Genomic DNA, 25,719 nt, shown 5'->3' on the forward strand with positions numbered 1-25,719 from the left:
TGTAGATTTGTTAAATTAGTGATATAATATATATTGTTTAATACAATAATAAATATTAATACAATCATATATCAGTTAGAATTAAAATAAATAAAAAATTTAAAATCAATATTTTAATAAAATATTAATAAATTTATTGAACTTATTATTTAATATTATTGAAAAGTGATTAATTAAATTTATAAAAATAAATTTTCTAATTTTATTCAGACCATTACTAATATTCTAACGATAGCTTCTCCCGGAAGCCGGAGCGGTGGCTATACTTTTTATAATATGAGTTACAATATAAAAAAATTTATTTAGATTGTGTTTCAACGTTGAGATAAATTAAATTTTTTATAAATAGTAGTGAATTGAGATTGTTGAATGAGTTTAATAGATTCATTTGAGATGAGTTAAAAATGTATTTAGATGTTAAAATATGTTTAAATATATTTATGAGAAGTTATAAAAGAAATGGATCTCACCATTATTTTATTACTGTTTACCTAATAGTAAAAATAGAAATTTTTTTCTCTAGTCAAACACAGCATTAAAGAGAAAAAGACATGGTATCAGTAGGTCCCATTACTTTTTGAGAGAAAAGGAAAGTGATGAGAAATTTCGATTATTTTTTGAAGAGAAATAAATGTAGATCCCACGAAGTTTGAAATGAAAGTAATTTAAAATGAAGACTTTATATATTTAGATGTCAGAAGTAATCTAAAAATAAACTTATTTGAGACGAGTTCATCATCCATAAACCGATAAGTCATTTTCACTCTTGGATGAGATAACATTGGAAACGTCTCCTAGCAGGCTCCTTAGCCTCGAAGTCTCCCGTGGTCTTGAGTGACGTAACCCTCGACGAATGAGAGAATTAGGAATTTAAAAATTTAGACACCTATAATGCTTCTTCCTGGCCTATATAATAGGGACTCAATAGTCCTCCAAACGAAGTCCAAAGCTTCAAACCAGCAGAAAAGTAAAGCAAATACCCACAGATTGAGAGACGAAAGGCATGGCTAACGTTGAAGTCGACTGCGATTCTCATGATCTGATTTCGCTTCTCTCCTTCGAGGAGAGGGATTTTCTCGTCCGCAACAATGGGGACCAGGTAATATAACTTGATCGCCTCTCAGACAACGTAAGTATGATTCTCATGAATATGTTATCCTGATTTCATTATTTTGATTGTTTGGCAAGCAAAAAGTATATAATTAGAACATATTTTATGACTGTTATCTCGCAGATTATCAGATCCTTTCATAGCATAGAAAGAAGTAGAACTGTGGAATGTTTACCATTTCAAATTATAGAAAAAACCCCAGTTGATCAGATGATTTTTCTACTATATTCGCCTACTTCATATGGAAGATTTTACTTTTTAATCATATTTGTCTTTGATTTTCTCTCTCTCTCTCTCTCTCTCTCTCTCTCCCTTTCATAGCTTAAGATCAGTATTTTGTCCGGAAAGACTGTGGGGTTGTATTTCTCTGGCTCATGGTGCGGTCCGTGTTGCCATTTTACCCCAACGTTAGTGGAAGTTTACGAAGAGTTGTTGCCCAAAGGTGACTTTGAAGTAGTCTTCATTTCTTCTGATAGAAATGATGAATCATTCAACGGCTACTTCGCCAAAATGCCTTGGCTTGCTGTTCCATTCACTGACTCGGAGACCCGGAAACGCCTTAAGAGCTTATTCAAAGTGAGGGGCATCCCTCACCTTGTCATCCTTGATCCCAATGGGAAGGTCTTGACGAATGATGGGTGCAGAATCGTCAGGGAATACGGAGTAGATGGTTATCCGTTTACTTCGGAAAAAATTCAGTTTTTGAAAGATGAAGAGGAGGCGGCTAAGAAGAATCAGTCCTTGAGTTCTGTTTTGATTTCTGGCTCCCGCGATTATTTGGAGTCAAATGATGGACATAAGGTACACCTTTGGCCAAGTACATTGATATCTTTGCTCTGTTCTAGCTATGTGAATCGCAATAATTACTAGTTGTTAATGCTATTTGTTGACAGATCGCTGTACCTGAGCTTGAAGGCAAAACAGTTGGCCTGTACTTTTCGATACAAGCTCATGGGGCTTGCCTTGAATTTACCCCGAAACTTATTGAGGTTTATAAGAAACTCAAGGAGAGAGGTGAAAATTTTGAGATTGTGTTGATACCTCTGGACTATGAAGATGAACACTTCAAAGAGGGGTTCAAAACAATGCCATGGTTGACGGTGCCCTTCAAGGACAAGACCTGCGAAAAGCTTACTCGTTACTTTGAGTTGGAAACCCTTCCCACAGTGGTTATAATTGGGCCAGATGGGAAGACTGTACACCCAAATGTGGCTGAGCTCATTGAGGAACATGGTATTGAAGCCTATCCTTTTACACCAGGTAAGGTTGCTGAGCTTGCTGAGATTGAGAAGGCCAGATCTGAATCGCAGACACTGGAATCAGTTTTGGTTCTGGGGGAAAGTGACTTTGTGATTGACAAAAGTGGTTCCAAGGTATGCTTCTTGTTAATTTTAAACTTGCAAGATTTTCTGATGGTTGCTAAATCGGGGGAGTTATTGTACAATTGAATTCTTGCAAATTAAAGTTCTGTTCATTCCTTTATTAGGTCCCAGTGTCTGAACTAGTTGGGAAGAACATTCTGCTGTATTTCTCGGCTCACTGGTGCCCGCCATGTCGTGCATTCATGCCTAAGCTGATAGAAGTGTACCACGAGATAAAAGCAAAGGACAAAGCCTTTGAAATTATATTCATCTCCAGCGACCGTGATCAGTCCTCGTTTGATGAGTTCTTTGGAGGCATGCCCTGGTTAGCCCTTCCATTTGGTGATGAGAGGAAGAAGTTCCTGTCACGCAAATTCAAAATTCAGGGCATTCCTGCTGCTGTTGTAATTGGCCAAAGTGGCAGGCTGGTCACCAAGGAAGCACGGCAGCTCATAACAGCTTATGGTGCAGAGGCATATCCATTCACTGAAGAACGTATGAAGCATTTTGAGGAAATGGCGAAGGGGTGGCCTGAGAAACTGAAACATGAACTGCATCCAGAGCACGAACTTACAAAAACTCGTCGGAGCTCATATAGTTGCAATGGCTGTGGGAAGATGGGACATGGGTTTTCTTTTTACTGTAAGCAGTGTGACTTTGATCTCCATCCCAAGTGCGCTTTGAAGAAGGATGAAGGAACAAAGGATGGGGAGAAAGCAAAGGATGGAGTGATTTGCGATGGAGAAGTGTGCCGTAAAGCTTAAGAAGACATCCGTATTACAGAATATGTTTGTGGCTTAAATAACATAATTGGGGTGCTTATGTTTGATGCAGGCTATGTAATTGTGTTGTCTTGTGTAAAATAATTGCATGATAGTTGTGTTGTGGAAGTGAAATGGGAGTGTCATATCATGTTCTCAAAACTGTTGTGTATGAAGACTTTATGTGGTTAAGGCCTAGACATTGTGTATGAAGACATTATGTGTTCGTGTGCATACTAGACTCGACTCACCTTCTGTTTGGATGCTAAAAGTGTATCAGCATATTTGTAAATATCGGTGAAATAATACGATAATAAAGATAAACTTAGAATAAATTAATAAAAAATGATAGAAATACAGACTAACAAGAGACAAAACTTTTGTTACCATCTAGCATAACTTTTTGGCTAATTGCAAAATTAGTATTGAGTTTTTACATTTTTGCAATTCAAGATTCTAGCTTTTTTAATTTTGCAAAATGAACTTTAAGAAACTCTCAAATAGACATGTGCATATGTCAATTTTATTAAAAAAATTAACTGTAGGTCATGTCTCAAACACATGGTATCAATATTTTTGTCAATCAATGACGTCGTTAATTTTGTAACGGTAAAATTAGCGGAGCTATTGAATTGCAAAAATCTCGAATTTCTTGTAAAGGTAAAATTGAGATGTCAAATTGCACAAACATAAAAATTTAGATATTAGTTTTGTAATTAATTTTAAGTTTATACCAGGGAATCAAAGTGGACAGATTCAATTACGTTTTTTTATTACAATAATATCCCATTCCAAGCTGATCCAAGTTGACCCGAAGATGGATTCAAAAATTATTTCTCCTCGTCTCATTTTATCATTATAATTTTTTTAAATTTTTATATAAAATATAATAAATAATTCAATTTTTTTAAATTATAAAATAATAATAATATTAAAAAATAATATTTTAATAATATTTTATTTAACTTATTTAAAATCATCTCATCTCATCTCATCTCATCTCATTTTATTTCGTCTCACTGTCCAAACGAGCCAAGTATTTCATTGCTAGTCCCTTCCTCCTTGTTGGCACTATATGGGATCCTATGGTCCACACCATCTGTTCGAAGGCTACCCGCGATTACAACCGTTGGATTACAGCAGAAAGTTTCAAAGGAAACAGTGAACGTGAACCTCTTTTCAGAGGGTGCTGATATGCCGGTGGGTCTCCAGTCTCCACGCACTTTGCTTACAACATGTGCATCGCGTGCATTCGAGTCTCAAGGGAACAAAAAACAAAATTATTTTGAAGAGTTTTGCTTCGTACAGTTATTTTTATATATTTTTTTTACATTTTATTGATGTAATTGACCAAAATAATTATTTTATATTAAAAAAATGATGCATTCAATCGTATTAGTGGAGTGCGCAAAAGAGTGCAAAAGTGACTGTACATAAAATTTTTGTATTTAGAATAATGCTACTATGCTATATCATTTTGTTCACTCATTATAACCGCTCATGTATTTAATTTTTTTTTTATTTACTAATTAAGGAAGTAACTATTAGTATTGTAAGGAGATTTTCCCTTCAAGGTCCAAGAGGCCCTATTAAGCCCGACCTAGAGCTGAAAGCCATTAACTCGGCCCACTAGGATGCTCCTTTGTACATGACTTGGAGAGATAGTGCTACAGGGGATGAGACTCGTCGATCTAAGGACCCCTCGAGTAATGTTCAATCCTCGAGTGTCCGCCCGTATAGCAAGTGTGATATACGAGGAACCGTTGATTTACTAAGAAAGCATGAAAGGACTGGAGGGAAGGCAGACTGAGAGGAGGAGGTTGGAGAACCACGCCGCATTTAAAGACTTTGACAAAAGAAATAGTATGGGGAACATAGACTTCATGAAAGCAGGCACGATCTACTCTTTCAGACTTGTAGTATAAATGGCAGATTCCAGGTACGAGAATACTCTCTCTGATTCCTAGACTCTCTTACTTATTTGCTACTATTTAAGAGTATTTACTAACTTTGGCATCGAAGGTTACCTTGCCCCAAGGTCGCCCTCTATAGTCTTTTATACCTTGTGCAGAACCCATTTTTTGAAGACCTAAGTTGTTAGAGTTTGGCCCAAAGGTGCCAAACACGACGTTAACAGTGGCACCGTCTGTGGGATCATAATAGATCTTGCTTGTTCTTCTCATGCCTGTGACAACCCGTTCCGAATAACTCAGGAGAGACATGTGAGACGCCATAGAAGTAAAGTTAAAAACCATGGAGGAGTGGGTGGCGAAACTAATTAGCAAAGTAGAGACGCTCCGCAAAGAGAATGAGAAATCCAAAAAACCACAAAGGGAGCAAGACGGCGGGGCAGGATCTAGCAACGCTGAGCATGTAGGATCACATGCCGGACTCAACAAGGATGAGGAGCATAAAAACATGTAGGACGAGCTCCACAACCTCAAAGGGAAATATGAGGAAATAGCAAGGAAAGTGGGTACGTCGTCAACGGTAGAACAGTTTCTCACAAGCACGGGTCTACCCTATACTGAAGAAGTAATGGTAGTTTCTTTTCAAAGTTTAGAGTCCCTGCTATGGAGATGTATGACGGAGGAAGGGACCCCCTCGAATACCTGGAAACCTTCAGGGCTCACATGACGATGCATGACTTCCCCAGCGAAATAGCTTGCAGGGCATTTCCGTTGACCTTGAAGGGGTCGTCACGTGTGTGGTTCAGGTCACTGGCACCTGGATCGGTGGACAGCTTCGGCGAGCTAGCTAGACTGTTCCTAACCCAACTCATGTCCAGTCGAAGGAGGTGGCGTCCTGTTGTGTACCTCCTCACTATAAAAAAAAATAGAGGATGAAAGCTTGAAGTCCTACTTAGCTCGGTTCAACAAAGAGCACATGACTATCGACGACCTAGACGAGAAGATAACCTTGGCTGTGCTCCTGGGAGGCGTCTGGCCACGCTCCCAGTTTATGGCCAACTAGCTAGACGGACTCCCGTGATATTGCGAGAATTCATGAACCAAGCCGGCAACTTCATCAATGCGGAAGACACTCTACGGGCGTTGATGGAGCTACGGAGGAAGGAAGTGGAGCACGTAGAGAGGAAGGAAAACACCCCAACCGAGGACAAGCCCTATGAAAAAGGGAAGAAGGGCTCCCAGGAGAAGCTGCGAGAGGAAATTCCGGTAAAGGGATTTGGACCATGGTATGACCGGCCCACGTTCGCCATACAAAAGGAAGATGACTGGGGAATAATGCGCAGCTACTGCAAGTACCATCGATCCACCTCACACAATACTAAAGACTGTTTCTTCTCGGGAGGAAGGAAAGAATATGCAGAACAATAGAAACACCGCCGCTCCTTGGCCCTAAGACAGGAGTAAGAGAGAAGGGGAAGATTGAGAGAAAGAAGTCGAGAACGAGGCGACCGGAATAGACGGGCGAACAACCCTCAATGACAACTGGCGATGAGGGGGCCACTTCTAGGTCGCCCCCATTTGCCACCAAGGTAGCAACGCCGCCCCCCCCCCCCCCCCCCCCCCCCCCCCCCCCCCCCCCCCCCCCCCCCCCCCCCCGAGGGGGAGATTCAAACCATAACTAGAGGGTTCTCAAGTGGGGGCCTTACTTCATCAAGCAGGAAAGCACATGCTAGACTGGCCCGATACTACGAGATATACTCGGCAGAGTATCATCCCACCAAAGAACGAAGGGGTGACCTTACTCCGGCAATCTCATTCACGGAGGCTGATGAAGAAGGGGTCCTGTACCCCCACGATGACGCCCTAGTGGTCACAATGCTTGTCGGCAACTTCACCACCCGTAGAATCCTCATCGAAAACAGGAGCTCTGCGGACATCCTGTTATGGGGAGCTTACCAAGATGGGTATTGAGGCCTCCTAACTACTGCCAGCCCCCATGCCCTTAAAAGGCTTTACAGGAAGTATTGTCCAGCTAGTGGGAACCATCACGCTGTCCATCCTTATGGGAAGTAGCCCTTGCACAATCCCTGTTATGGTCGACTTCTGGGTGGTGAAGACTTCGTCGGCATACAATGCCATCATCGGGAGGCCTACCCTCAACAGCTTAAGGGCCGTCACATCGACCTACCACTTCAAAATGAAATTTCCAACTCCCTAGGGAGTGGGGGAATGCTATGTCCAGGATAGGCTGGGCACCACCGAAGAAACTATGGTAGGCCTCCGTCTACAACTCGCCCTGCCAGTTTCGAGGGGGGAAAGAGATGGTGCATGACTATGAAGAGAAAGATGGACGACGACCTCCCCAGAGCAGGATTTTGTGTCCCTTAATTTTGTAACACCTTTTCATCTAGCTTGTACTTTCCTTTTTATTTAATAAAAATGTGACTTTCAGGACAATGCAAAACATCTGCTCCACTCTTTCATATTACCAGTAAGGCGCCAACAATAAAAAGCGCAGCTAACGAAATCTACGACAACAAGATCATCAATAGATTACCTTCCAGCGGGGCACCATAGGGAAATGTAGGCCCAAGGGTTGCCTTATCTCTCTCGTAGCGGAGTGTGGGTCAACCTTTGGCGAACCGAAGATGAGAATTTACTAGTTACAAATTGCCCGAAAACACCTCCCCACTGGACACTATAGGGAAAGGTCGGCCCAAGGGTGGCATTATCCCTCCAGTAGAGGAGAGTGGAATCAGCCTCACTGCCCTTCCAAATAAATTATCCCGACCTCCGTCGCAACTAACAGTGGACTAAAACCCTCTCTGTGTGTTTTAGACAGTGACGGTCGCCACAGCACCGCATCAACCAAGCCATTCACCACTGCAACCAAGAAGGCAGTGAGTTTTGTGTAGGCAACGAGCTCTGAAGATTGGTTTCGAAGTCAAGCCCCGTAAGTAAAAGGGCGAGAACGAGTGAGGCACAATAAGCAAAAAGGCAAGAACAAGAACGAAGGGTTTTGGGCCCCAACAACAAAGGATTGGCGATTCTATCCTCTGACACTCAAACCGCCACAGCCAGCAGTGGCCTGAGTGCCACTAGATGACCCATCGCCCACTAGGATTAAAAGATTTCGTCGGAGCCATGAAAGATAGAAAAAAATGCAACGGAACTTCGGAAGGAAGGCAAAAGAAAACAAAGGAACTGGGAACCCAATCAGTAAAGCAAGAGTCACAGAATAAAAGAGAATGGGCAAAAGTGAGTATAATGGATTTCCTAACGTGGAGAAGGGTCCTTACAAAGGCGGGGTTGACGTTTGACCTCCTAAGGCACCATAACTCCACGAATTACCACGTGTCCCCGCAAAAATCCAGAATCCCTCGATTATTGTGACCATTGTTGAGCATATATTCTGATATGATATACATAATTAATGCCAGTAAAAAACAGAGCCATGTCTCAAAAATCGAGGGACGCCACTTAATGCGGAAACGCAACTGGCATTGTGTTGCCACGTATACAAAATGCGAACGGTCATTCAACATGCGACCAGGCAGGCCGAGAACTTGACAGGGCATAAGGTCAGAGGGGATAAGAAGAATTCTTCTCGGACTCATCCGGAAAGAATTAGTCGGGTAGCTGTAAGGGATTTATTCTCACTATTTAGAGCCCGTTGGGCTTCTAACCTTTACCCAGACTGAGGGTACTGAATAGCCAACAAGGCAGGTCAGCCTAACAATTCGTGGCCGCTTTCAGAATCTCGAAACTTGCATAGAGCCAAAAAAACAAAAAAATAAAAAAAAATAAAAAAAAGAAGAAGAAGAAGAAAGGAAGCCAGTATTAGAGACACAAACAAAAGGCTAAGCAGCTAGCAGGGTCGAAAAGGTTAAACCAGACTCCAGCAAGGTGGGCCGAGAAACTTCAAAGGCATGGTCGAACACGGCCACCCAAAAACAAAAAGAAAAAAAGGAAAAAGAGGCAGAGGCATGACATGACGCACAAGATATGTTCATTAGTTAGTGTGAATACATATATAAGCCGCTGAGTGACAAAATGCGGATACATGTAAAAAAAAATAGGGAGAAAGTGTAACAAAACAAATAAAATCTTTAAGCCTCAGCGTCAGGAGTATTGGTCTCAGCAGTAGCAGGAGCAAGGTTGGTCGGCTTCTCTAATGTCGGTGCAGGTGCAACTGGACCAGGGAAAGCATCCTGCATCTCTTGCCTTCCCAGGTTGCGGTTGGTTTGAAAGGATGCCTCATCAGTGGGAAGTTTGGCAAGTGCAAGCCACTGAAGGTACTTGGTGAAAGATCTTGAACACAGCTCTGGACTCTTCAAAAGGAATGCCCGCATTGATTTGCTGCCTTCAACAACCCCACGTCCCCACGCCTCATCGCGAAGTTTTGGGAACCACCCTAGCTGCCCTTACAGGGAGAGGGTGGCGTCCTGAAGGCTTTGGTTCCGCTATTCCAACCGTCCCTTCTCCTCCTGGGCTTGGGATAAGTCGCCTTGAAGATTTTGGTTAAGCTGCTCCAATCGGGTTTTCTCCTCTTCCCACTTCTACTTGTGCTTTTGCCGACAACGCTCCAGCTTCTTTGCTCTTTTGTGCTCATCCGATAAGTTGAGTCTCATCCTCTCGAGGTCACGCTTCAGTTGTTCCCCCTCCTCCTTTTCGCCGCGAGCATGGTCTAAGTTCTCTTGAATGGCGGCCTCCTAATCATCCACAATGAAGGCCGCAAGCTGAGAAGTGCCTTGGCGACATAAAGAAAAGACTAAAAAAAAGTAAAAGAGGAAAAAGTAAAAGGCAATAAAGAAGTGGTCGAACCTAGTGAAAAAAGCCTGACAAGTACTCAATAACTTGACCAATAGCTTCCTCTCAGCTCCCCTCCATGGCCAGCCGGGATAGAGAAAGAAGGGCCTCCACAAGGCTTGCAAACTCAGGCAATCCCGCATAGACTTCAGTGGGAGCAGGTGGGTCTCCGCTCAAATCCCTTGGACGGGGGCGGATCGTAGCATCCGGAAAAAGCCGTCCCCTCGCTAGATACTCAACCTGGGTGAGTGGTTCATCACTCAGACCCTCATCAGCTACATCACCTATGGAGCCGCCACCTTCAGGGAACTCCAGAATGAGTGGGTCGATGATTGGACTCCTCGGACCATAATCAACTGGAAAATGCAGAAAGGGACTCCCACTCTCTGAGAGTGCGGTCTGGACAGAAGAATCCACATCAGGACTCTTCGAAACCCTGAGGATGACAATGTTTGTATGGGACTTATTTCCTGTATAATCTCCTACCTCCGCACGGTTGCTAGAAGTAGCCTCCACCCCTTCATTAGCTGACTCAAGAGAATGACTCACGACGACCGAACGGGACGAAGGAGGAGAGATCCATGAAGAAGAATGTCGTCCCTCATCAAGAGTGGTAGATGCAAAAATACTTTGGAGGAGGGCGTCTATCTCGACCTCGCCCCCGGACGCTGCAACAGTCACCACGTGAAGAGGCACCACGGGAAAACTGCTCGCTAGCTCACCCGCCGCAACCGGTGCTGGGACCGCCACAGTAATGGAATGGCTGGCCTCCAAAGTAGCTAGTCCTAGAGTTAAGGGGTCCAGTACCCGGGAAGAGGCCTATCCTCGGCCCGAACACTTTCCCGACGAGCTTTCTTCCTCTTGTCTTGCAGAGGAAGGTCTGAGGCACACTTCCGAAGCGGATCAACTTAGGGTCGCATAGCAACTGGCCTATCATCAGAAGGAAGGTGTCCCAAAGAAGGCAGAGAGCTCTTTAAACTCTCCAAGGAAATAAGGACCTCGAAAAAAACACTGTCAAGATGGTTCTGCACCCATTCTCGCACGGTAGCAATGCGCTTCGCTTTGTAAGGAGTGGTTGTCGGATGCATAGCCTTGTTTTCCAGGACTTTTCCCTAGTCTGTCCGTATTGGGAACTCCTGGCGGTTCACCTGGCCTACTGGAAACTCCCATCCACTTTCACTTTACGGTATCGCGATTCCAAGGTAACTAGAGCATGGGATGCCTTAAAGTTACAGACATTTCCCTTCAAATGTTGTACCCTATGGGCAAGAAGAAACTCGCGACTAGTAAGGTCCGGGTTGTTCGGGAAGGATACCAACAAAGCTCGCTGCCAGATAATGCTGCAGCACATCAATAATCTCCAGGCATTCGGGTGCAGTTGGAAAGGGGCTAAGCCAAGGCGATGCAGAAGGTCGCGAACAGAGCGAGGGAATGACAGTCTCAAGCCATATGAAAACATGGAAGGGTATAGGGCCACCGTAGTGGAGTGACCCTGTACATCGACGGTGCCTTCATCGGGGCCAGAAACTTCGAAGGAAGCAGACTTTGGTACTTGATAGGTGAGGGCTAAGGAGGCCAGCATTGGTTTGTTGGTAGTCGAGTGTCATCCGCTACCCAAAAACAATGGCCCAGTATCAGCAGAGCCCCTGCCAGAAACGTTGGGTTGAATAGGCCATCACTACCAGAACATAAAGTAGCAAAGATCAGTCAAAAAGAAGAAAAATCAAGAGAACTAGAATAGCAGGACAATCACAACGTATTGGGTGGAAAACGAGGTCCCACTCTCACGTTTTATAAAAAGAAGGTGACGGTTAGACTCTCAAGCACCGTGTCAACAAGGATACTCGCCATTTCAGTTTCGGGGAATGTGGTTTAAGAGGCGACGCAAAACAGAAAAGCCACCTAACACCCTTTCATTAATGAGGTTGAAAAGATGTTATGAAAATGTGAGCCCATCATGGAAGATGGGAATGCCGTCAGAAATGCCAATCTGCAGAAGTTTCCCGACCTCAGAAAACCTAAGTAAGGTTCCCGACCTTGATAAGAAGGCGGGATCAAATCATGATAAATTCTCACCGTATATATCCGGTGAGAATTAGCTGGGTAACTGTAAGAGGATTTTCTCCTCAAGGCCCAAGAGACCCTATTAAGCTAGACCCGGAGCAAAAAGCCATTAACTTGGCCCACAAGGAGGCTCCTCTGTACATGACTTGTAGGAGGGATAGTGTTGAATAGGATGAGACTTGCCGATCTGAGGACCCCTCAAGTAATGTCCAGTCTTCGAGTGTCCGCCCACATAGCAGGCGTGATATACGGGGAACCGTTGATCTAGTGACAGAGAATGCATGAACGGACCATAGGGAAGACAGACTATGAGGAGGAGGTTGGAGAACCATGCCGCATTAATAGTTTTGCCACTCGGACAACACGCCACATTAATGACGCCGTCGCAAAGCCATGCCGCATTTAAAAACTTTAACAAAAGAAATAGTATGAGGAACACGGACTTCATGAAAGCATGAACGATCTACTCTTCAAACATATAGTATAAATAGCAGATCCCAAGTACGAGAATACTCTCTCTGATCCCTAGAATCTCTTACTTATTTGCTACCCTCTAAGAATATTTACTAACTTTGGCATCGGAGGTTACCTGGCCCCAAGGTCGCCCTATCAAAGCTATAGTCTTTTCTACTTTGTGCAGAGCTCATTTTTGAAGACCTAAGTTGTTAGAACTTGGCCTAAAGTTGTGCGAAATACGACGTTAACAAGTATATTAGTGTATTTTTTTTTATTTTTAAAAATATTTAAATATGTTAAAAAAATTTTAAAAAATTGAAAAAAATTGAAAAGTGAAATTTGTACTAGTGAGCACATCCAGTGATCAAAGCTGGGCAATACATTAACACTACCCTATTATTTTTGTGAAAGGAAAATGTTAGTATGTCGCCTAACTTTACTTTCTCATTTTGACCGCTCATGTATTTAAATTTTTTTTACTTAATGGTTAAGGAAATAACTTTTAATATATTGATGTATTTTTTATATTTTTTAAAAATACTTAAAGATGTTTAAAAAATATGAAAAAATAAATAAATGAAATATACAATTTGCAACAGTGGTCAAAGCTGGCGGCAAACCATATCACTCTTTCGTGAAAATATAGTGGTAATTGTGATAGTTTCCATATCCCTTTGCAAATCTGGGATCAGCTTCGTTAGAGCCTACAGTGGAACGGGATATTCTTGTAATAAAAAACCCGCTCCGTAACTGAATCTGTTCAATCTGATTCCCTGGTAAAGATTAGTTAGTATTCATTTATTCTGGATTTCTCTTGCCTTTTCTGGGTCGTTCTCTGCTGCTGATTATCTCTGAGTTGTGTTTCTTTATTGTAATCTTGAATGATTCGTGCTAGATATTGTGTGTTGTTGAACTAAATTTCTTGAATTTGCTGCAAACCTTGATGGGTAATGCTTACTGCGGGTTATCTGACTCTTATGCAGTCCTGTTGCAATTTTATCTTTGATGCTCGGGCCTTGGGGGATGTAAAAATAATGGTGAATGGATGGCTGCTTCTTATAATTGTGTGTGTTTGATTGCTGTCTAAATTGTAAGAACATATCCACGTTTCAGGGTTATGAGTTTATGATCAAGATAAACCCGTCTTCAATTCTATTTGTGTATGGTTGTCAAAAAATGAGACATTGATACCTAACATTTTGCAAACGACTCTAGAATTTAATGGGTGAGACAGAGGTTTCGAAAACAACTGTAGGAGTCCACCAGAACAAGGGAAATGGACCCTTCAAGGCATTTGATTCGGCATTTTCTGCAGTTTTTGTTCAGCTGCCTCGCACGCTTCAGAATTGTCTCAAGGTTGGTCATCTCATTTGAGCCTAAATTGGATTACCGGTTGTTATTGTTAATGGTAAGCTACAAAAAACTCTCCTTTTTGGTCACAGTCTCGTTTCCAAAGGTTAGCAAAGGATATGGAAGGAGTAAAATTGAGGGGGACCCCTGCTTTAAGAAAGGAGAAAAGATCATCTACTCCTTGGGAAATTGATCTGGAAAAGCAGATGCTAGCATGGAGTGAAAATCCATCATGGGTTGATCAACCTCCAGAAATAAAGGTGAGAACAAGTTAAGCAGGAAAAAAATGTTCTGTACCAACTCAGTTTTCTCAGGAATTGTGACAATACACCTATAAAAAAAATAAAAACTGAGTTGTGACATTACTCAAGTTGAGATCTGCGTTTGAAAATTTCTTAACAGTCCATTTCTAACACAACTAATCTTGTCACTGCACTTTCACATATTTTTATGCCAGTAAATAAATCCAGTTCGACATGAAGCATGCAGGACGAAATTATGATACTCGCTTTTAGATCGGGATTAGTTGCCTCATAAAAACACTGGCTGGGTAGAAAAGAATGTTGAAACAGAAACTGGAGTATTTTACCAATGCTCAACCTGTTGCATCTGTGGCTTGGATATGCTTGTGGAGTTGATAGCTTCTCTGGGTCCCCACACTGAGTTCCATGAAATTGTTGTAGTATATGGATTCTAATATCACTCTTGGCAGGTCAGCGTACCAAAAGGTTCTCTTTGCAACCTCAACGTAAAAGTTAATATTGGGCTGCCTCCAGATGCAGTATATAATATTGTGACAGACCCTGATAATAAGAGGGTTTTCAAGAATATTAAGGTAAGTGGTATCTTTGATACACTATTTCTTTCATATTCTACTAGTGACACCTATCGCAGGGAAGTCTAATATGGTGCGGTTGAACATTCTCTTTACTTGTAATAATGTCTTCAATATATAGTGGGCTTTTTATCTCACTATTTCTCACACTTATTGTACAATTAATTTCCAAGTTTAAAAGGCTTACCTTCTCATAGAGATTCTAATTTCGTTAGGAAGTAATATCCAGAAAGGTTCTGGTCGATGAAGGTCTGAGGCAGGTGGTAGAAGTGGAGCAAGCAGCCTTATGGAGATTTCTTTGGTGGTCAGGAACCATATCGGTTCATGTTTTAGTAGATCAAAACAGAGAAGATCACTCGGTAAGGAATCGCTGTTATTATTGTTGTTGTTGCTCTCGTGTTTGTGCTGGGGAGGGGGTTTTGGGATAGGAAGTTGCACTGCATGGGGTGCGACTTGGCTTTTCGTTTTATAAAATGGGTCATCTTAGACACGGGGGATCTACGGAAGGTTTTATTGTGGTTGCATTTAGTACTTGGAAAATTCTTGTTCCCGGCACCATCAAATGAATCCATTGTAGAAAATGGATTTCTGATTCTTCAGTGCAAAGAAAACAGACTCTTTCTGGAGTTTGTTTTGATGGAAACACATCCTAAAAGTCCCCTACCAAAAGGTATTGGAAAGAAACTAATCAAGCTTGTGTGCATCTTTATACTTACTGGAGTTGTTTTCTGGAAAATGCACTTGTTATACTCAACTGATGTCACATTCATCTAGTTTGTCTGTGCGTTACATTAGTAAAGTTCCATCATGTTAATATGTAGTACCTTGTTTATCAGCATTTAGAAAAATAGCTGATTTTGCAAGCTCATCGATGTATATCGCATGATGTGAAAATCCCCTTTGGCTGTCAGATGAAGTTCAAGCAAGTGAAGACAGGGTTTATGAAAAAATTCGAAGGGTGCTGGACGGTAGATCCTGTGTTTGTCGATGAAAAAATCTGCTTCCCCCTTAAGCCAAAGACATGGAAAGATTATTTTGCATGTACGGGAGGGAAAGGAAGGGTTGGCTCAAAAGTGAGCTTGGAACAACTGATACAGCCGGCCCTTGTTCCACCGCCACCCATCTCCTGGTATCTCAGGGGAATAACCTCCAGGACAACAGAGATGCTGATAAACGATCTGCTTGCTGAAGCTGCCAGAATTAGGGGAGATTTTTGCCCCGGAAATTCTGGTAAAGAGCTTGAAACATCCAAGGAAAAGTTTGATGAATGCCTAGCCTATAACAATATATGTGATATTAAAGAAAGATGGGCACTGCATAGAAGAAATGCAAAGCAAGGTCAGAGAAGGCTTCTGACTGCCAATTGATCAACTTGTGTTTAATTTCTCGTTATCAACTTATCTATATACATTGTAGCTGTAATTGATATCTGAGTTGTCTAGCAATGATTGATAATAACATATATCCATCGAAACTATCAGAAGGTTCGTCGTGTTGTTTCATTTGTGTTATCAATTAGAACTAGAGATGCCTCAGCTAGCTAGGTTGCATCAGGGCCTTTTTTTGTTTTTTTTTTTTGTTTTTTGTGGTTTTCTGGAGAAGTTAACAAACATAGATGTTCTTGTCATGGTAAAACATAACTCTGAACAAATGGAATCCGAACTGAACTTGATAATGAAACATAATTCGAACACCCCGTATGATTCTAACAGTTCCTGAATTGTTTGCCAACTGTTGCAGCAAAAGTCGAGTTTTGTTACGTACAGTTATTTTTGCATACTCCTTGTGCACTCTAATGATGTGATTGATCAAAACAGTTATTTTATATTAAAAAAATATGATGCATCTAATCACATTAATTAAATACGTAAAGAGTACACAAAAATGGATGTACATAGAATTTTTGTTTCCAAATAGACGCTGGATATTCCCAAAATTCTTAGCCATTTTGGTTATCATTATTAACTTCCCGAGTGTTCTTTTTGTCTTGAGTTTCAAGTGTTCCCCTAACCTCTGTCAAGACACAAACCATATAGCGTTAGAGACAATATTTTTTATACGATAATGTTTTATTTGAGTCGCTTCAAACCTTCATAACAAGCAAGTTATTATTGCATGTGGATCCCCTAGAGTCTTGGGAAAATCCAAGATTTAGATTCCAAGGAGGGATCTATACGTGGATCCAACATCATTTATGGATTTGAACCCACATTGTGTCACCTTCTCCGAAATCTCTCAGATTTTTCAAGAATTATTACTAAATAAAGTTGTCTCATTTGGTTATACAAACCATCTCATCTAATTATTATAATTTTCCTAAACTCCTACACAAAATGCAATAAGGTTAGTTTGAATAGTGAGATGAGATGAGATGATTTTAGATGAGTTGAATAAAATATTATTAGAATATTATTTTTAATATTATTATTGTTTTGGAATTTGAAAAAGTTGAATTATTTATTTTATTTTGTATAAGAATTTTGAAAAGTTGTAATAATTAGATAGGTTGAGAGTGTTTTTGTATCCAAATGAGATTAAAAAATTTAACTTTTTCAAATCTCAAAACAAAAATTATATTAAAAAATTATATTCTAACAAGATTTTATTTAATTTTAAACTTTTATCTCATTTGTGTAACCAAACAAGGGTCTCATGCCCCCCACCCATGAATTTCTAGCGCAGAAAATATGCAATTTGTATGGTACACTAGGTTATCCATCTATCTTGAGAAATTTTGTGGTTAAGGAACCCATTGTGCTAGCAATCTAGCATGGTCTATCATGTTATTGAACATGGAACAAATGAGACTGGAGTTCTAAGATCGAGAGAGAGAACCATTTTTATTTTATTAAACAACAGAAGTTACGAGTCATATAATACTAAAAAACCTAGACAGAGATACATCAACAATCAGGCAAAGTAATCTTGTTCAATTATGGCTGCTACTCTCTCTCTCTCTCTCTCCCTTCAATTTTCTTGTTCGGATACTTTTCCCTACAATACTTTTATACTATGTTACACATTGCACAAGTTTCACTCTATGACTTGCTTGAGATGCATACAGGCAACCAAGCATTGCCTTGTGAGCATATCCCGTTTCTAAGCCAGATAGAGGAAACCTTTCCAAATTCTAAGATGTAAAGACACTACATTCTATACTTTCATTCTCAATCATTTCCTCTCCTTGGTTAGTGGGCAAGATGAGGTATCTCCTGCAGGGGAAGCAGTGGATGGGAATTGCTGAATTAACTGGACCATCAAGTCATCAAGGCCACACTTTCCATAGCTCATGAACGCACCCGATGCTCCAAGAAATCCTTCATGGCGCAAGAACATTGCTTTAGCCTCGCCTTTAGACCTGAAAGGATAAAATAGAAATGGCATTTTTTTAAATATTCAAAACCTCTAAAAATATGGAAATAATAGAAATAGAAAACAATCAAGGCGGGGAACTTCGTAACCTTGCTTGGAAGAACAAGATAAATCCGCCACCCAAAAATTAACACAATAAAGTTATCAGGGAAATGAATGTAAATTTTGTTGCATGTACGGGGGGTCATTGCCATGTTTTGATGAAAAAACATTTTTTCCACTATTTTTTCTGGGCAACATTTTACGGATCTCTTTACTTCCTTTATGTAAGAACGTAATAGTGCCTAAAGTTGCTATGATTCAAAGAATGGAATCGTTTATTTCCAAGAGTTGAGCATTAAGTGTCATTTTTTTGGGTGCCCTGATTGGAGGAATTTCAGGATTTGTTTTAACATGGAAGATCTATATGTGAGGTATGACCAATAAAACAAGCAGTGTCATGCTTACCAGAAATGAACAGCAACAGCTATTGTGTCCATGGTATAAGCATGACCCCGAATGAAAAATCCTCCAAAAAATATCCTCTTCAGCCCAAATCTGAGTGCATTTAAGTAAGAGATCTGATGGTAAAAGGGCAAAATGAAATAATATCAGAAATGATACGAAAGATATTATATGTTTAGTGACTGTATATTAAATTAGGGAGGAATTAAATAAAACAACAAAAATAAGAGACAATAAGTAATCAATTTCTTTTTGGACAACGATGTATACTGGATTACAGATTGCATTTTAAGGGATGCCTAGCAAATGGAAAAAACTGTTGCTAAGTTCTTTGCATCTCCAGGCATGGCAAAGGAGATATCAACTTGCTTATGCTTTCAACCCTCAATTCTCGTACAATCCCCTTATGAAGGGGCAGACCCCATTACAATTTTAAAACAACAAACAGAAAGTGAGGACACCGGCCTGCTTCTAAAAAATTTCAGACTGACTGCTATTTGTGAATGCATGCACAAATAAATTGAAATACTGAACCTAAACTGCACCTATCTAGTAGTAAATAAATGAAAGGTAAAATGCCTAATGTGTTGAGTACAGCAAGGATACCGGATTAGTAAACATAATTTAAGATTTCATCCCATATGGTTTGCTACACGGTCAAATATCATAACCTGAATCCAAGGTTTGAACCTTCCAAGTAAAAGGGACACTTTAGAGAAGTTTGAAAGTTGGCAAAATACTAGGGGTTACCGTAAGAACATGAAAGTAGGAGATGAAAGAACTAGAGCCTGGTGATATATGTCCCATTACATGCTCATACACCCAGAAATTTTGACAGACAATCTGGTCTCTACTTTTCATCACGTGCTACATAATAAGCTGTAACTCACTAATCCAGAGAGAGAGAGAGAGGTACGCTGTAAGATACTATTGTTTAGTATGTAGAAGAAATCTTCAAAATTGATAAGCATAAAGAAAATATATCAAATGAAGAACTCATAAAAATAATAAGCAAGAAAGAACTCTTTAAACATGGGATGAAATGCTAATATTCTGACGATGGTACCCTATTGGAAAAATGAGATAATTTCAATGTTTGAGAAGGATATATAAAACATAAACGGCTCTACCTTACTAGACAAGTATTAATTTTAAGTAGCTAATTTGACTGGATTGTTCTTTACTGCATACGTGACTTCAAGAGTTTAGCCATTCACTCCCACTACGAGCAAGACGTTGGATGTAAGCAAGAAATACATTACCTCAGAATTCGGAAATTTGTGATGAAAATATATTTCTACAGAAAAATCTTGGCTGGTTTGGTATTATAGTTGGCTCAAAGCTTCTGCAACAGATGAAAAGAACTAACTGGCCAGGAGTGATGTCCAACTGCTGCCTAGGAGGATCGGGACAGCTTAACAAATATAATATATAGAGAAAAGTCTGGTGTTGGTCCAAAATAGGGATGATACCCACATGGTGCGGGGCGGGGTGGACCCTTCCCCGCACCCCGCCCCGCATCATGCTAGGGCAAGCTTTTCCACCCGCACCCCGCCCCGATGCCGGGGGGAGGGGTCGAACATCTCACCGCCCCGCCCCACCCCCCAAGCCAATACTACCCCATGCCCCCCATTCGGTCTAAAAGTTATTTCTGGGTCCAAAAATATTTTTTAAACCCAAATTATAACATAATTAAAATTGTAAATTAAAATTTATAAATACAAAAATTTTTTAAAACTAATATAATAGTTTTTAAACTCATTAGAGATGTATTTTTGATTGTTTTGGCTTCATAGGCCAACCTTTATATAGAAGGCCAATGCAATACAATAGTCATACTTCCCGCTAGGGTCAGCCTCTCCCCTGCCCCCGCTGGGCTTTCTCCCTGCGGGGCAGGGTAGTGGGGTGCAGGCCCCTTCTGCCCACCCCTAGTCCAAAAGGATCTCCAAACTCTTAACACAACATAAATGTAATTCATAAATCTTTGTTTTCCGTGAAGTAAAGACGTATCACTACTTCACAATGAATATTCAATTTATGGCAAACAAGAAATCTGTCCTGCTACGACTGACCTGCCCAATATTATTTGAAATCATTCTTAACAGGGACCGGGCAATATCTTCTGGTCTGTAATCTGCAAGTTCTTTACTATCAGAAATTGCTTTGCCAAAGCTAGAAGCGATAGTTGTTGATGAAAGACCAATCTGTTAGCATTGGGGAGAAAAAGGGATAAAGACTGTTAACAATCATAACACGAAAAATTAAATCAGACTTCAAATCAAATATTCAAACACAAAAACTACCAAGCTCTTGCAACCTAAACTAGAGCAACGACCTGCCTATCAAGAATTCACCTTTGAATAGTCCATTCCACCATAGATGTCCCCACGAGCATGTCTATCACTCTATTATTTCCCTTATGGCTTAATTCCAGCAACTCATCAAAACTGAGACAGGAAAACGTTTCAATGATTTATAAGCTATATAATAAGAAAATCATCATATAATAAACAAAGATGTCGATTACCTCTTGCAGTTTGTTAAGAGCCTTCCCAAACCCCAAAATGTTCCACCACCAACATTTGTTCCACTCACTCTCTCAAACTTCCCATCTCCATCCACCTATATAAACAGAAAACAGAAATAATTCCCAAGGATATGGTTACAAATCATTACAATCCAATAATTTAAGTACATAAAACTAATCCAGCTACTGGAGCAAGTGACATGGCCAGAATACCTTGAGCATGCTGACACCAGACCCAATATTAACAAGGAGGTAGGGGTACAAATCATTATGGTCAATTTGTACAAATTCCTTCTGTCCATCCATGTATGTAAACGCTTCTTGATGGATTCCCTACCCAAAAAAAAAAAAAAGTGCCAGTTGAAGCTATCAGCCAAGAAATTGGCAAGGCAAACAAGAAAATAGATGCGATGAACTACTTGGTTTAAAACATGATCAGGAGAGTTTTCATATTGATAACAGTTTTACACTTATCAAAATACAAATGTTTCTTCACCTCTTCCCCTCCTCCAAACAATTACCAGTTTGATTAATGACAACAATTGTGTGCAAGTGTCTATGTGAGGACTTGCTAGGAAGGGTGTGTATTTCAGATGAATCAGAATAACAGTGTTCAAAGTAAATAGAAGATGAGAGGACTAGATGAGACTTAAGTACTAGATGAGAGGACTTCGCTTTTAAAAGAGAGAAAATAAGTAGCACATACCAAATTTCTTACGTGGTATAAGAGTCCCACCTTAAGTAAAATATTACCTTAAGTAAAAAATTAGCTCCGGCAACAAGGCAGTCCATTTCGTCCTCCTTGTCAAGACAAATGCCAAGCTTCTCTTGGAAGAGATCTGCATACTTGTATGCTCCACCACCTGTGGCCTTCACAGAGACAGGCAGTAGTTAATAAGTTTGCATACTTCAGAAGTGTATACCATAAACCCAAGGTTCTCATGAAATTCAATCCAAATTGATCCATTTTTTCTTTTGCATAAGAATTACTTGTGCTGTTTTGCATGTACATAACATAAAGATATGCAACTCCCATCTAGATTAATTAGAAGAAAAAGATAAACTAATTTGAGCCAACTACTTCAAAACAATAGCATTTAAAAGAATGATTTTTACCTTAATTACAGCCTTGTCAATTGGAGAAGCCTCGAGATGCTGGCATCCTATATTCATTTTCAAATTTAACCAGAATGAACAGAAGTAGGAGATACATCGTATGATTAAAAGATCGGGATGCTTAGGAAAATAGGTTTGCATAAAATGAATGACTACTTAACACGATTATTTCTAAGAAAAGCAAGGACTATTATAAATGCAGGTAATACTACGGCCTTTTAGGAATAAATATAAAAACTGATGTGAAAGCAACCTGTGGCAGTTAAGCACGTTGAATCTATGGTGAACAGAGCAGGTTCAGCTTTCTAAAATTGCTTCAACCAATCAAAGATAAGCTCGGGTTTATCTGCCAATCTTGATCAGAACTTGGATCAAGTAGATTAGACCATGACCAGTTTAGATAGCTTCAAGGAATTTCCAAAGAAACTTGCCCAGAGTTTACAATGTAAAGCCAGTGACAAACAATAAAGAATCATCTAAGCTATAGTGCTTATTGTAATTAGTATGCTGCCTCAGTAAATTTGGATTGTGAGATATTGACACGCATTTAATGATGCATGAGGATGATTCATCAACTTAGGTTGTCCATGAACGACTTGAGCTCAAGCAAACATATACAAAACAAGCTTGGAAAGGTTATTACGAACATGCTGAGTCACACTCGAACTCAGGTCAAGCTCAATCCTCAGCCCAGCTAACCTTGAACATTCCATGATTAGTTCAGGAATGCTTGTTTATAGTTTCCATTATTAATTCACACACTCTTCTTTCAACATGGTTCCAAATGTACTGTAAGTTCGATCACGGTGCAATAATAGGTAAGTGCACACATACCACCAAGATGAAGCTGATTCTTTTGTATAAACTCTAAGCAATCATATATCTTGGTCGTTTCGAACTTGGCAAAATGAAGCTTCCCTTTAAGAACCGGATATTTCTTATTACCATTATAAACACTGAGACTCTCCGTAGCTGACCTCCCCGCCTCATCATCAACATCATCAGATGTTGAAAAATACGCCAACTTAATGAGAGATCCTGCCCAAAAACACCAAATGTTATTTCCATACAAAGAAAAATTGCATTTCCTTAATCGTGAATGTTTTCTCGCACAAAAGAAATACTTCAGAAAGAACTAGACGGATGGAAATAATCCATTTTGAAGACGAAAATACAGACGAACCCAAAAATCGCTGTAACAAGCAAGAAGCAGATTACAAACGCGGTAACAGGTACAAAATTCAGAGCCAAATGAGACTAGGGTGAATCAACGTACCATATAACAAAAAACTGATTCAAGGAATTGAAAGACATACATATTTAAAACTATGGCATGTGGACCAAGCGTAAAAAATTCTTCAAGTACAAAAACAATCACACGGAAGAACAACGGATTCATGGGAATTGAATATAGATTCAGAGACCCAAAACAAAAGAACATAAAATTCGGGACGGGGAGGCAATTGAAGAATCACCTCCGATATCCAGAGCCAAATGGGAAATTTGACCGCTGGGTTGGTGAGGCTTCGAATTCCCCGGAGTTCCAACCTCTCCAACACCAAGATCCATTTTCCTCGCTCTCGACTCTGAAACCGCTGCCGGGTTGGTTTGGCTCCGTAACGCTAGACTTCTACATAGGCAACGTTTTATAAACAACGATTAAGAATGGTGGGATCCTATTCTCATTCGCATGTGCTGCTTGCAAAGTTCAATCTGACAAGTCATTGAGATTTTTTCCAGGTTTCCCCCTTTGTTTTGACTTTCCGGAGTAGATAATACAATGTAATGTGAAAAAGAGTTCGCCAGCCTCCGCGTAAACTGTTTGATGATGCGGAACGGAGTATCAACTATCAAACAAGTGGAGAGTCGCGACAATAACTTGGAAGTGAATAGGTCCGTTTTACGCTCCCGATGCGAACAAAGCTGTACCGTCAGTTTTCCGTTGATTACAGACAAACATGGCAATAGTACCTAGTCGTCCCCAAAAAAGTCACACAACACAAATTTGAAAAAGAGTAAAGCTATGTATCAGCATGTAGTTACAGTACATTACACAATTTATTTTATTTTTTTACCGCAGCACCTTAACTATAGACTGATATGAATAATTTTTCTTTAAAAAAAGCACCCTCACCTATAGCAGTTTGTGGATTAAAATCTCAACTATAAGTTATGTTTAGATATTAAATTGAGTTGAGTTGATAAAATTTTATCAAAATATTATTTTTTAATATTATTATTATTTTAAAATTTAAAAAAGTTGAATTATTTATTATATTTTATGTTAAAATTTAAAAAAATTGTAATGATAAGTTGAGATAAATATATATGAATTTATCATCCAAACGCACCAATTTAAGAGAATGGTTGGATAAGGAGATAGGTAAGAATTCTATTTATGATAGTGAAATGGTCTATAAATAATAGTGAAATTATTATAAAGTTAAAATTTGGTTAGAATATAAGTTTTTAATATCATTTTTATTTTGAATTTTGAAAAAATTGTATTATTTTTTATATTTTATTTAAAAATTTAAAAAATTTATAATGATTAGATGAAAATATTGATGATTTATAATTAAAAAATATTTATATTTGAGTAATATTTTGAAAAAAAAATTTAAGATGACATGAGATAAAATAATCTCTATTTTTACTTTCCAATCGAGTCCCAAAAAATAAAACAATTCCACCGTCCGAACGGTGGTCCGAGCCAACTTAAGGGCGGTTCTCAATTAGTTTTAGTTTTTGCCGGGCTAGAAAACCACTCTAGATCGTCAAGCCACCTATGGGGTCACTCGAGTGATCGACCTACTCCAACAACTTTTTTTTTTTTTTCTCTTCTTTTAGAGTGAATGGATCACGTGATAGATAAGTGGATAGTTGTACTTATATATTTAGAATTTTTAAATTTTTTAATACATTTCATTAGGTGTACTTTTTATTTTTATTCTATAGTAAAATCTTCACGTGTGGATGTTTTATTGGATGTTTTAATACACACTATGTCCTAATTGATAGTTAAATTCTCAGGGAAGAAAAATAAAGTAACAATTCTGTTCATTTCCTCCATCCCCTCCCAAAAAAATAAAAAAAAAAAAACATAAAACTTATTGGTTGTGCCGCATCGTAAAAGGTTCAACCACCGCCACTGTAACTTTTTTCAATAGCTGTGACTATAGAGGTCTCCACTCGCTACGAGCATGTTCCGTCTGAATAATAGTTGCTAACCCTAGGTTAGGCAGCCCATCATCGCAATCCCACCAAGATGTCAGCATGCAAAGGCTCTCAAAAGACTTTGGTTTTTAAGTTTTATTAAGACAAGTCTTTTCGAACCTGACCTCCGACAAATAAGGGAAGAAGGATCCCCTAACTTTAATGAGTGGGCTACCCCGTGGTTTCAACTACTACCACTTACTTGACAATACACTCCAACCAAATAATCTTCCTTTTGAGATATGTATATTTAAGTTACGTTTGGATATTAAACTGAGGTCAATTTTTATAAATAGTAATAAGTTGAGTTGAGTTGTGAAGAGAATTTTATGAAATCTATTTAAATTGAATTTAAAGTATATTTAGATATTAAAATAAATTTAATAT

General features: G+C 39.6%; 3 protein-coding genes across 3 annotated transcripts; 2 read left to right on the forward strand and 1 right to left on the reverse strand.

Moving 5' to 3' along the window:
• Positions 1–869: 869 nt before the first annotated feature.
• Positions 870–3,368, forward strand: LOC121256207 (probable nucleoredoxin 1). Its single transcript, XM_041156887.1, has 4 exons — positions 870–1,099; positions 1,433–1,912; positions 2,005–2,484; positions 2,598–3,368. Exons 1-4 carry the CDS (start codon positions 1,004–1,006, stop codon positions 3,234–3,236), a joined length of 1,695 nt encoding a protein of 564 aa, XP_041012821.1. The 5' UTR covers positions 870–1,003; the 3' UTR covers positions 3,237–3,368.
• Positions 3,369–13,095: 9,727 nt separating this feature from the next.
• On the forward strand, positions 13,096–16,131 carry LOC121256208. The gene is made up of 6 exons (XM_041156888.1): positions 13,096–13,199; positions 13,688–13,828; positions 13,915–14,082; positions 14,535–14,657; positions 14,873–15,016; positions 15,569–16,131. The coding sequence occupies exons 2-6, from the start codon at positions 13,694–13,696 to the stop codon at positions 16,022–16,024; spliced, it is 1,026 nt and encodes a 341-aa protein (XP_041012822.1). The 5' UTR covers positions 13,096–13,199; positions 13,688–13,693; the 3' UTR covers positions 16,025–16,131.
• Positions 16,132–17,482: 1,351 nt separating this feature from the next.
• Positions 17,483–24,006, reverse strand: LOC121256209 (pantothenate kinase 1). Its single transcript, XM_041156889.1, is given in 11 exon segments — positions 17,483–18,015; positions 18,477–18,589; positions 20,546–20,677; positions 20,828–20,862; positions 20,865–20,920; positions 21,001–21,095; positions 21,214–21,333; positions 21,754–21,870; positions 22,117–22,163; positions 22,951–23,154; positions 23,592–24,006. Coding segments are annotated over 11 exon segments (1,200 nt in total). The 5' UTR covers positions 23,686–24,006; the 3' UTR covers positions 17,483–17,828.
• Positions 24,007–25,719: the final 1,713 nt, after the last annotated feature.

Source organism: Juglans microcarpa x Juglans regia, chromosome 3D, assembly GCF_004785595.1.
Source record: "Juglans microcarpa x Juglans regia isolate MS1-56 chromosome 3D, Jm3101_v1.0, whole genome shotgun sequence".
Taxonomy (NCBI): Eukaryota; Viridiplantae; Streptophyta; class Magnoliopsida; order Fagales; family Juglandaceae; genus Juglans; species Juglans microcarpa x Juglans regia.

Excerpts from the sequence above, each read along its gene's own strand:
- LOC121256208 (XM_041156888.1), top strand. The coding sequence starts at position 13,694 with ATGGGTGAGACAGAGGTTTCGAAAACAACTGTAGGAGTCCACCAGAAC. Across the intron at positions 13,829-13,914 it reads CGCTTCAGAATTGTCTCAAG|TCTCGTTTCCAAAGGTTAGC; the intron begins GTTGGTCATCTC and ends TTTTGGTCACAG. Across the intron at positions 14,083-14,534 it reads ATCAACCTCCAGAAATAAAG|GTCAGCGTACCAAAAGGTTC; the intron begins GTGAGAACAAGT and ends CACTCTTGGCAG.
- LOC121256207 (XM_041156887.1), top strand. The coding sequence starts at position 1,004 with ATGGCTAACGTTGAAGTCGACTGCGATTCTCATGATCTGATTTCGCTT. Across the intron at positions 1,100-1,432 it reads TCCGCAACAATGGGGACCAG|CTTAAGATCAGTATTTTGTC; the intron begins GTAATATAACTT and ends TCCCTTTCATAG. Across the intron at positions 1,913-2,004 it reads AGTCAAATGATGGACATAAG|ATCGCTGTACCTGAGCTTGA; the intron begins GTACACCTTTGG and ends ATTTGTTGACAG.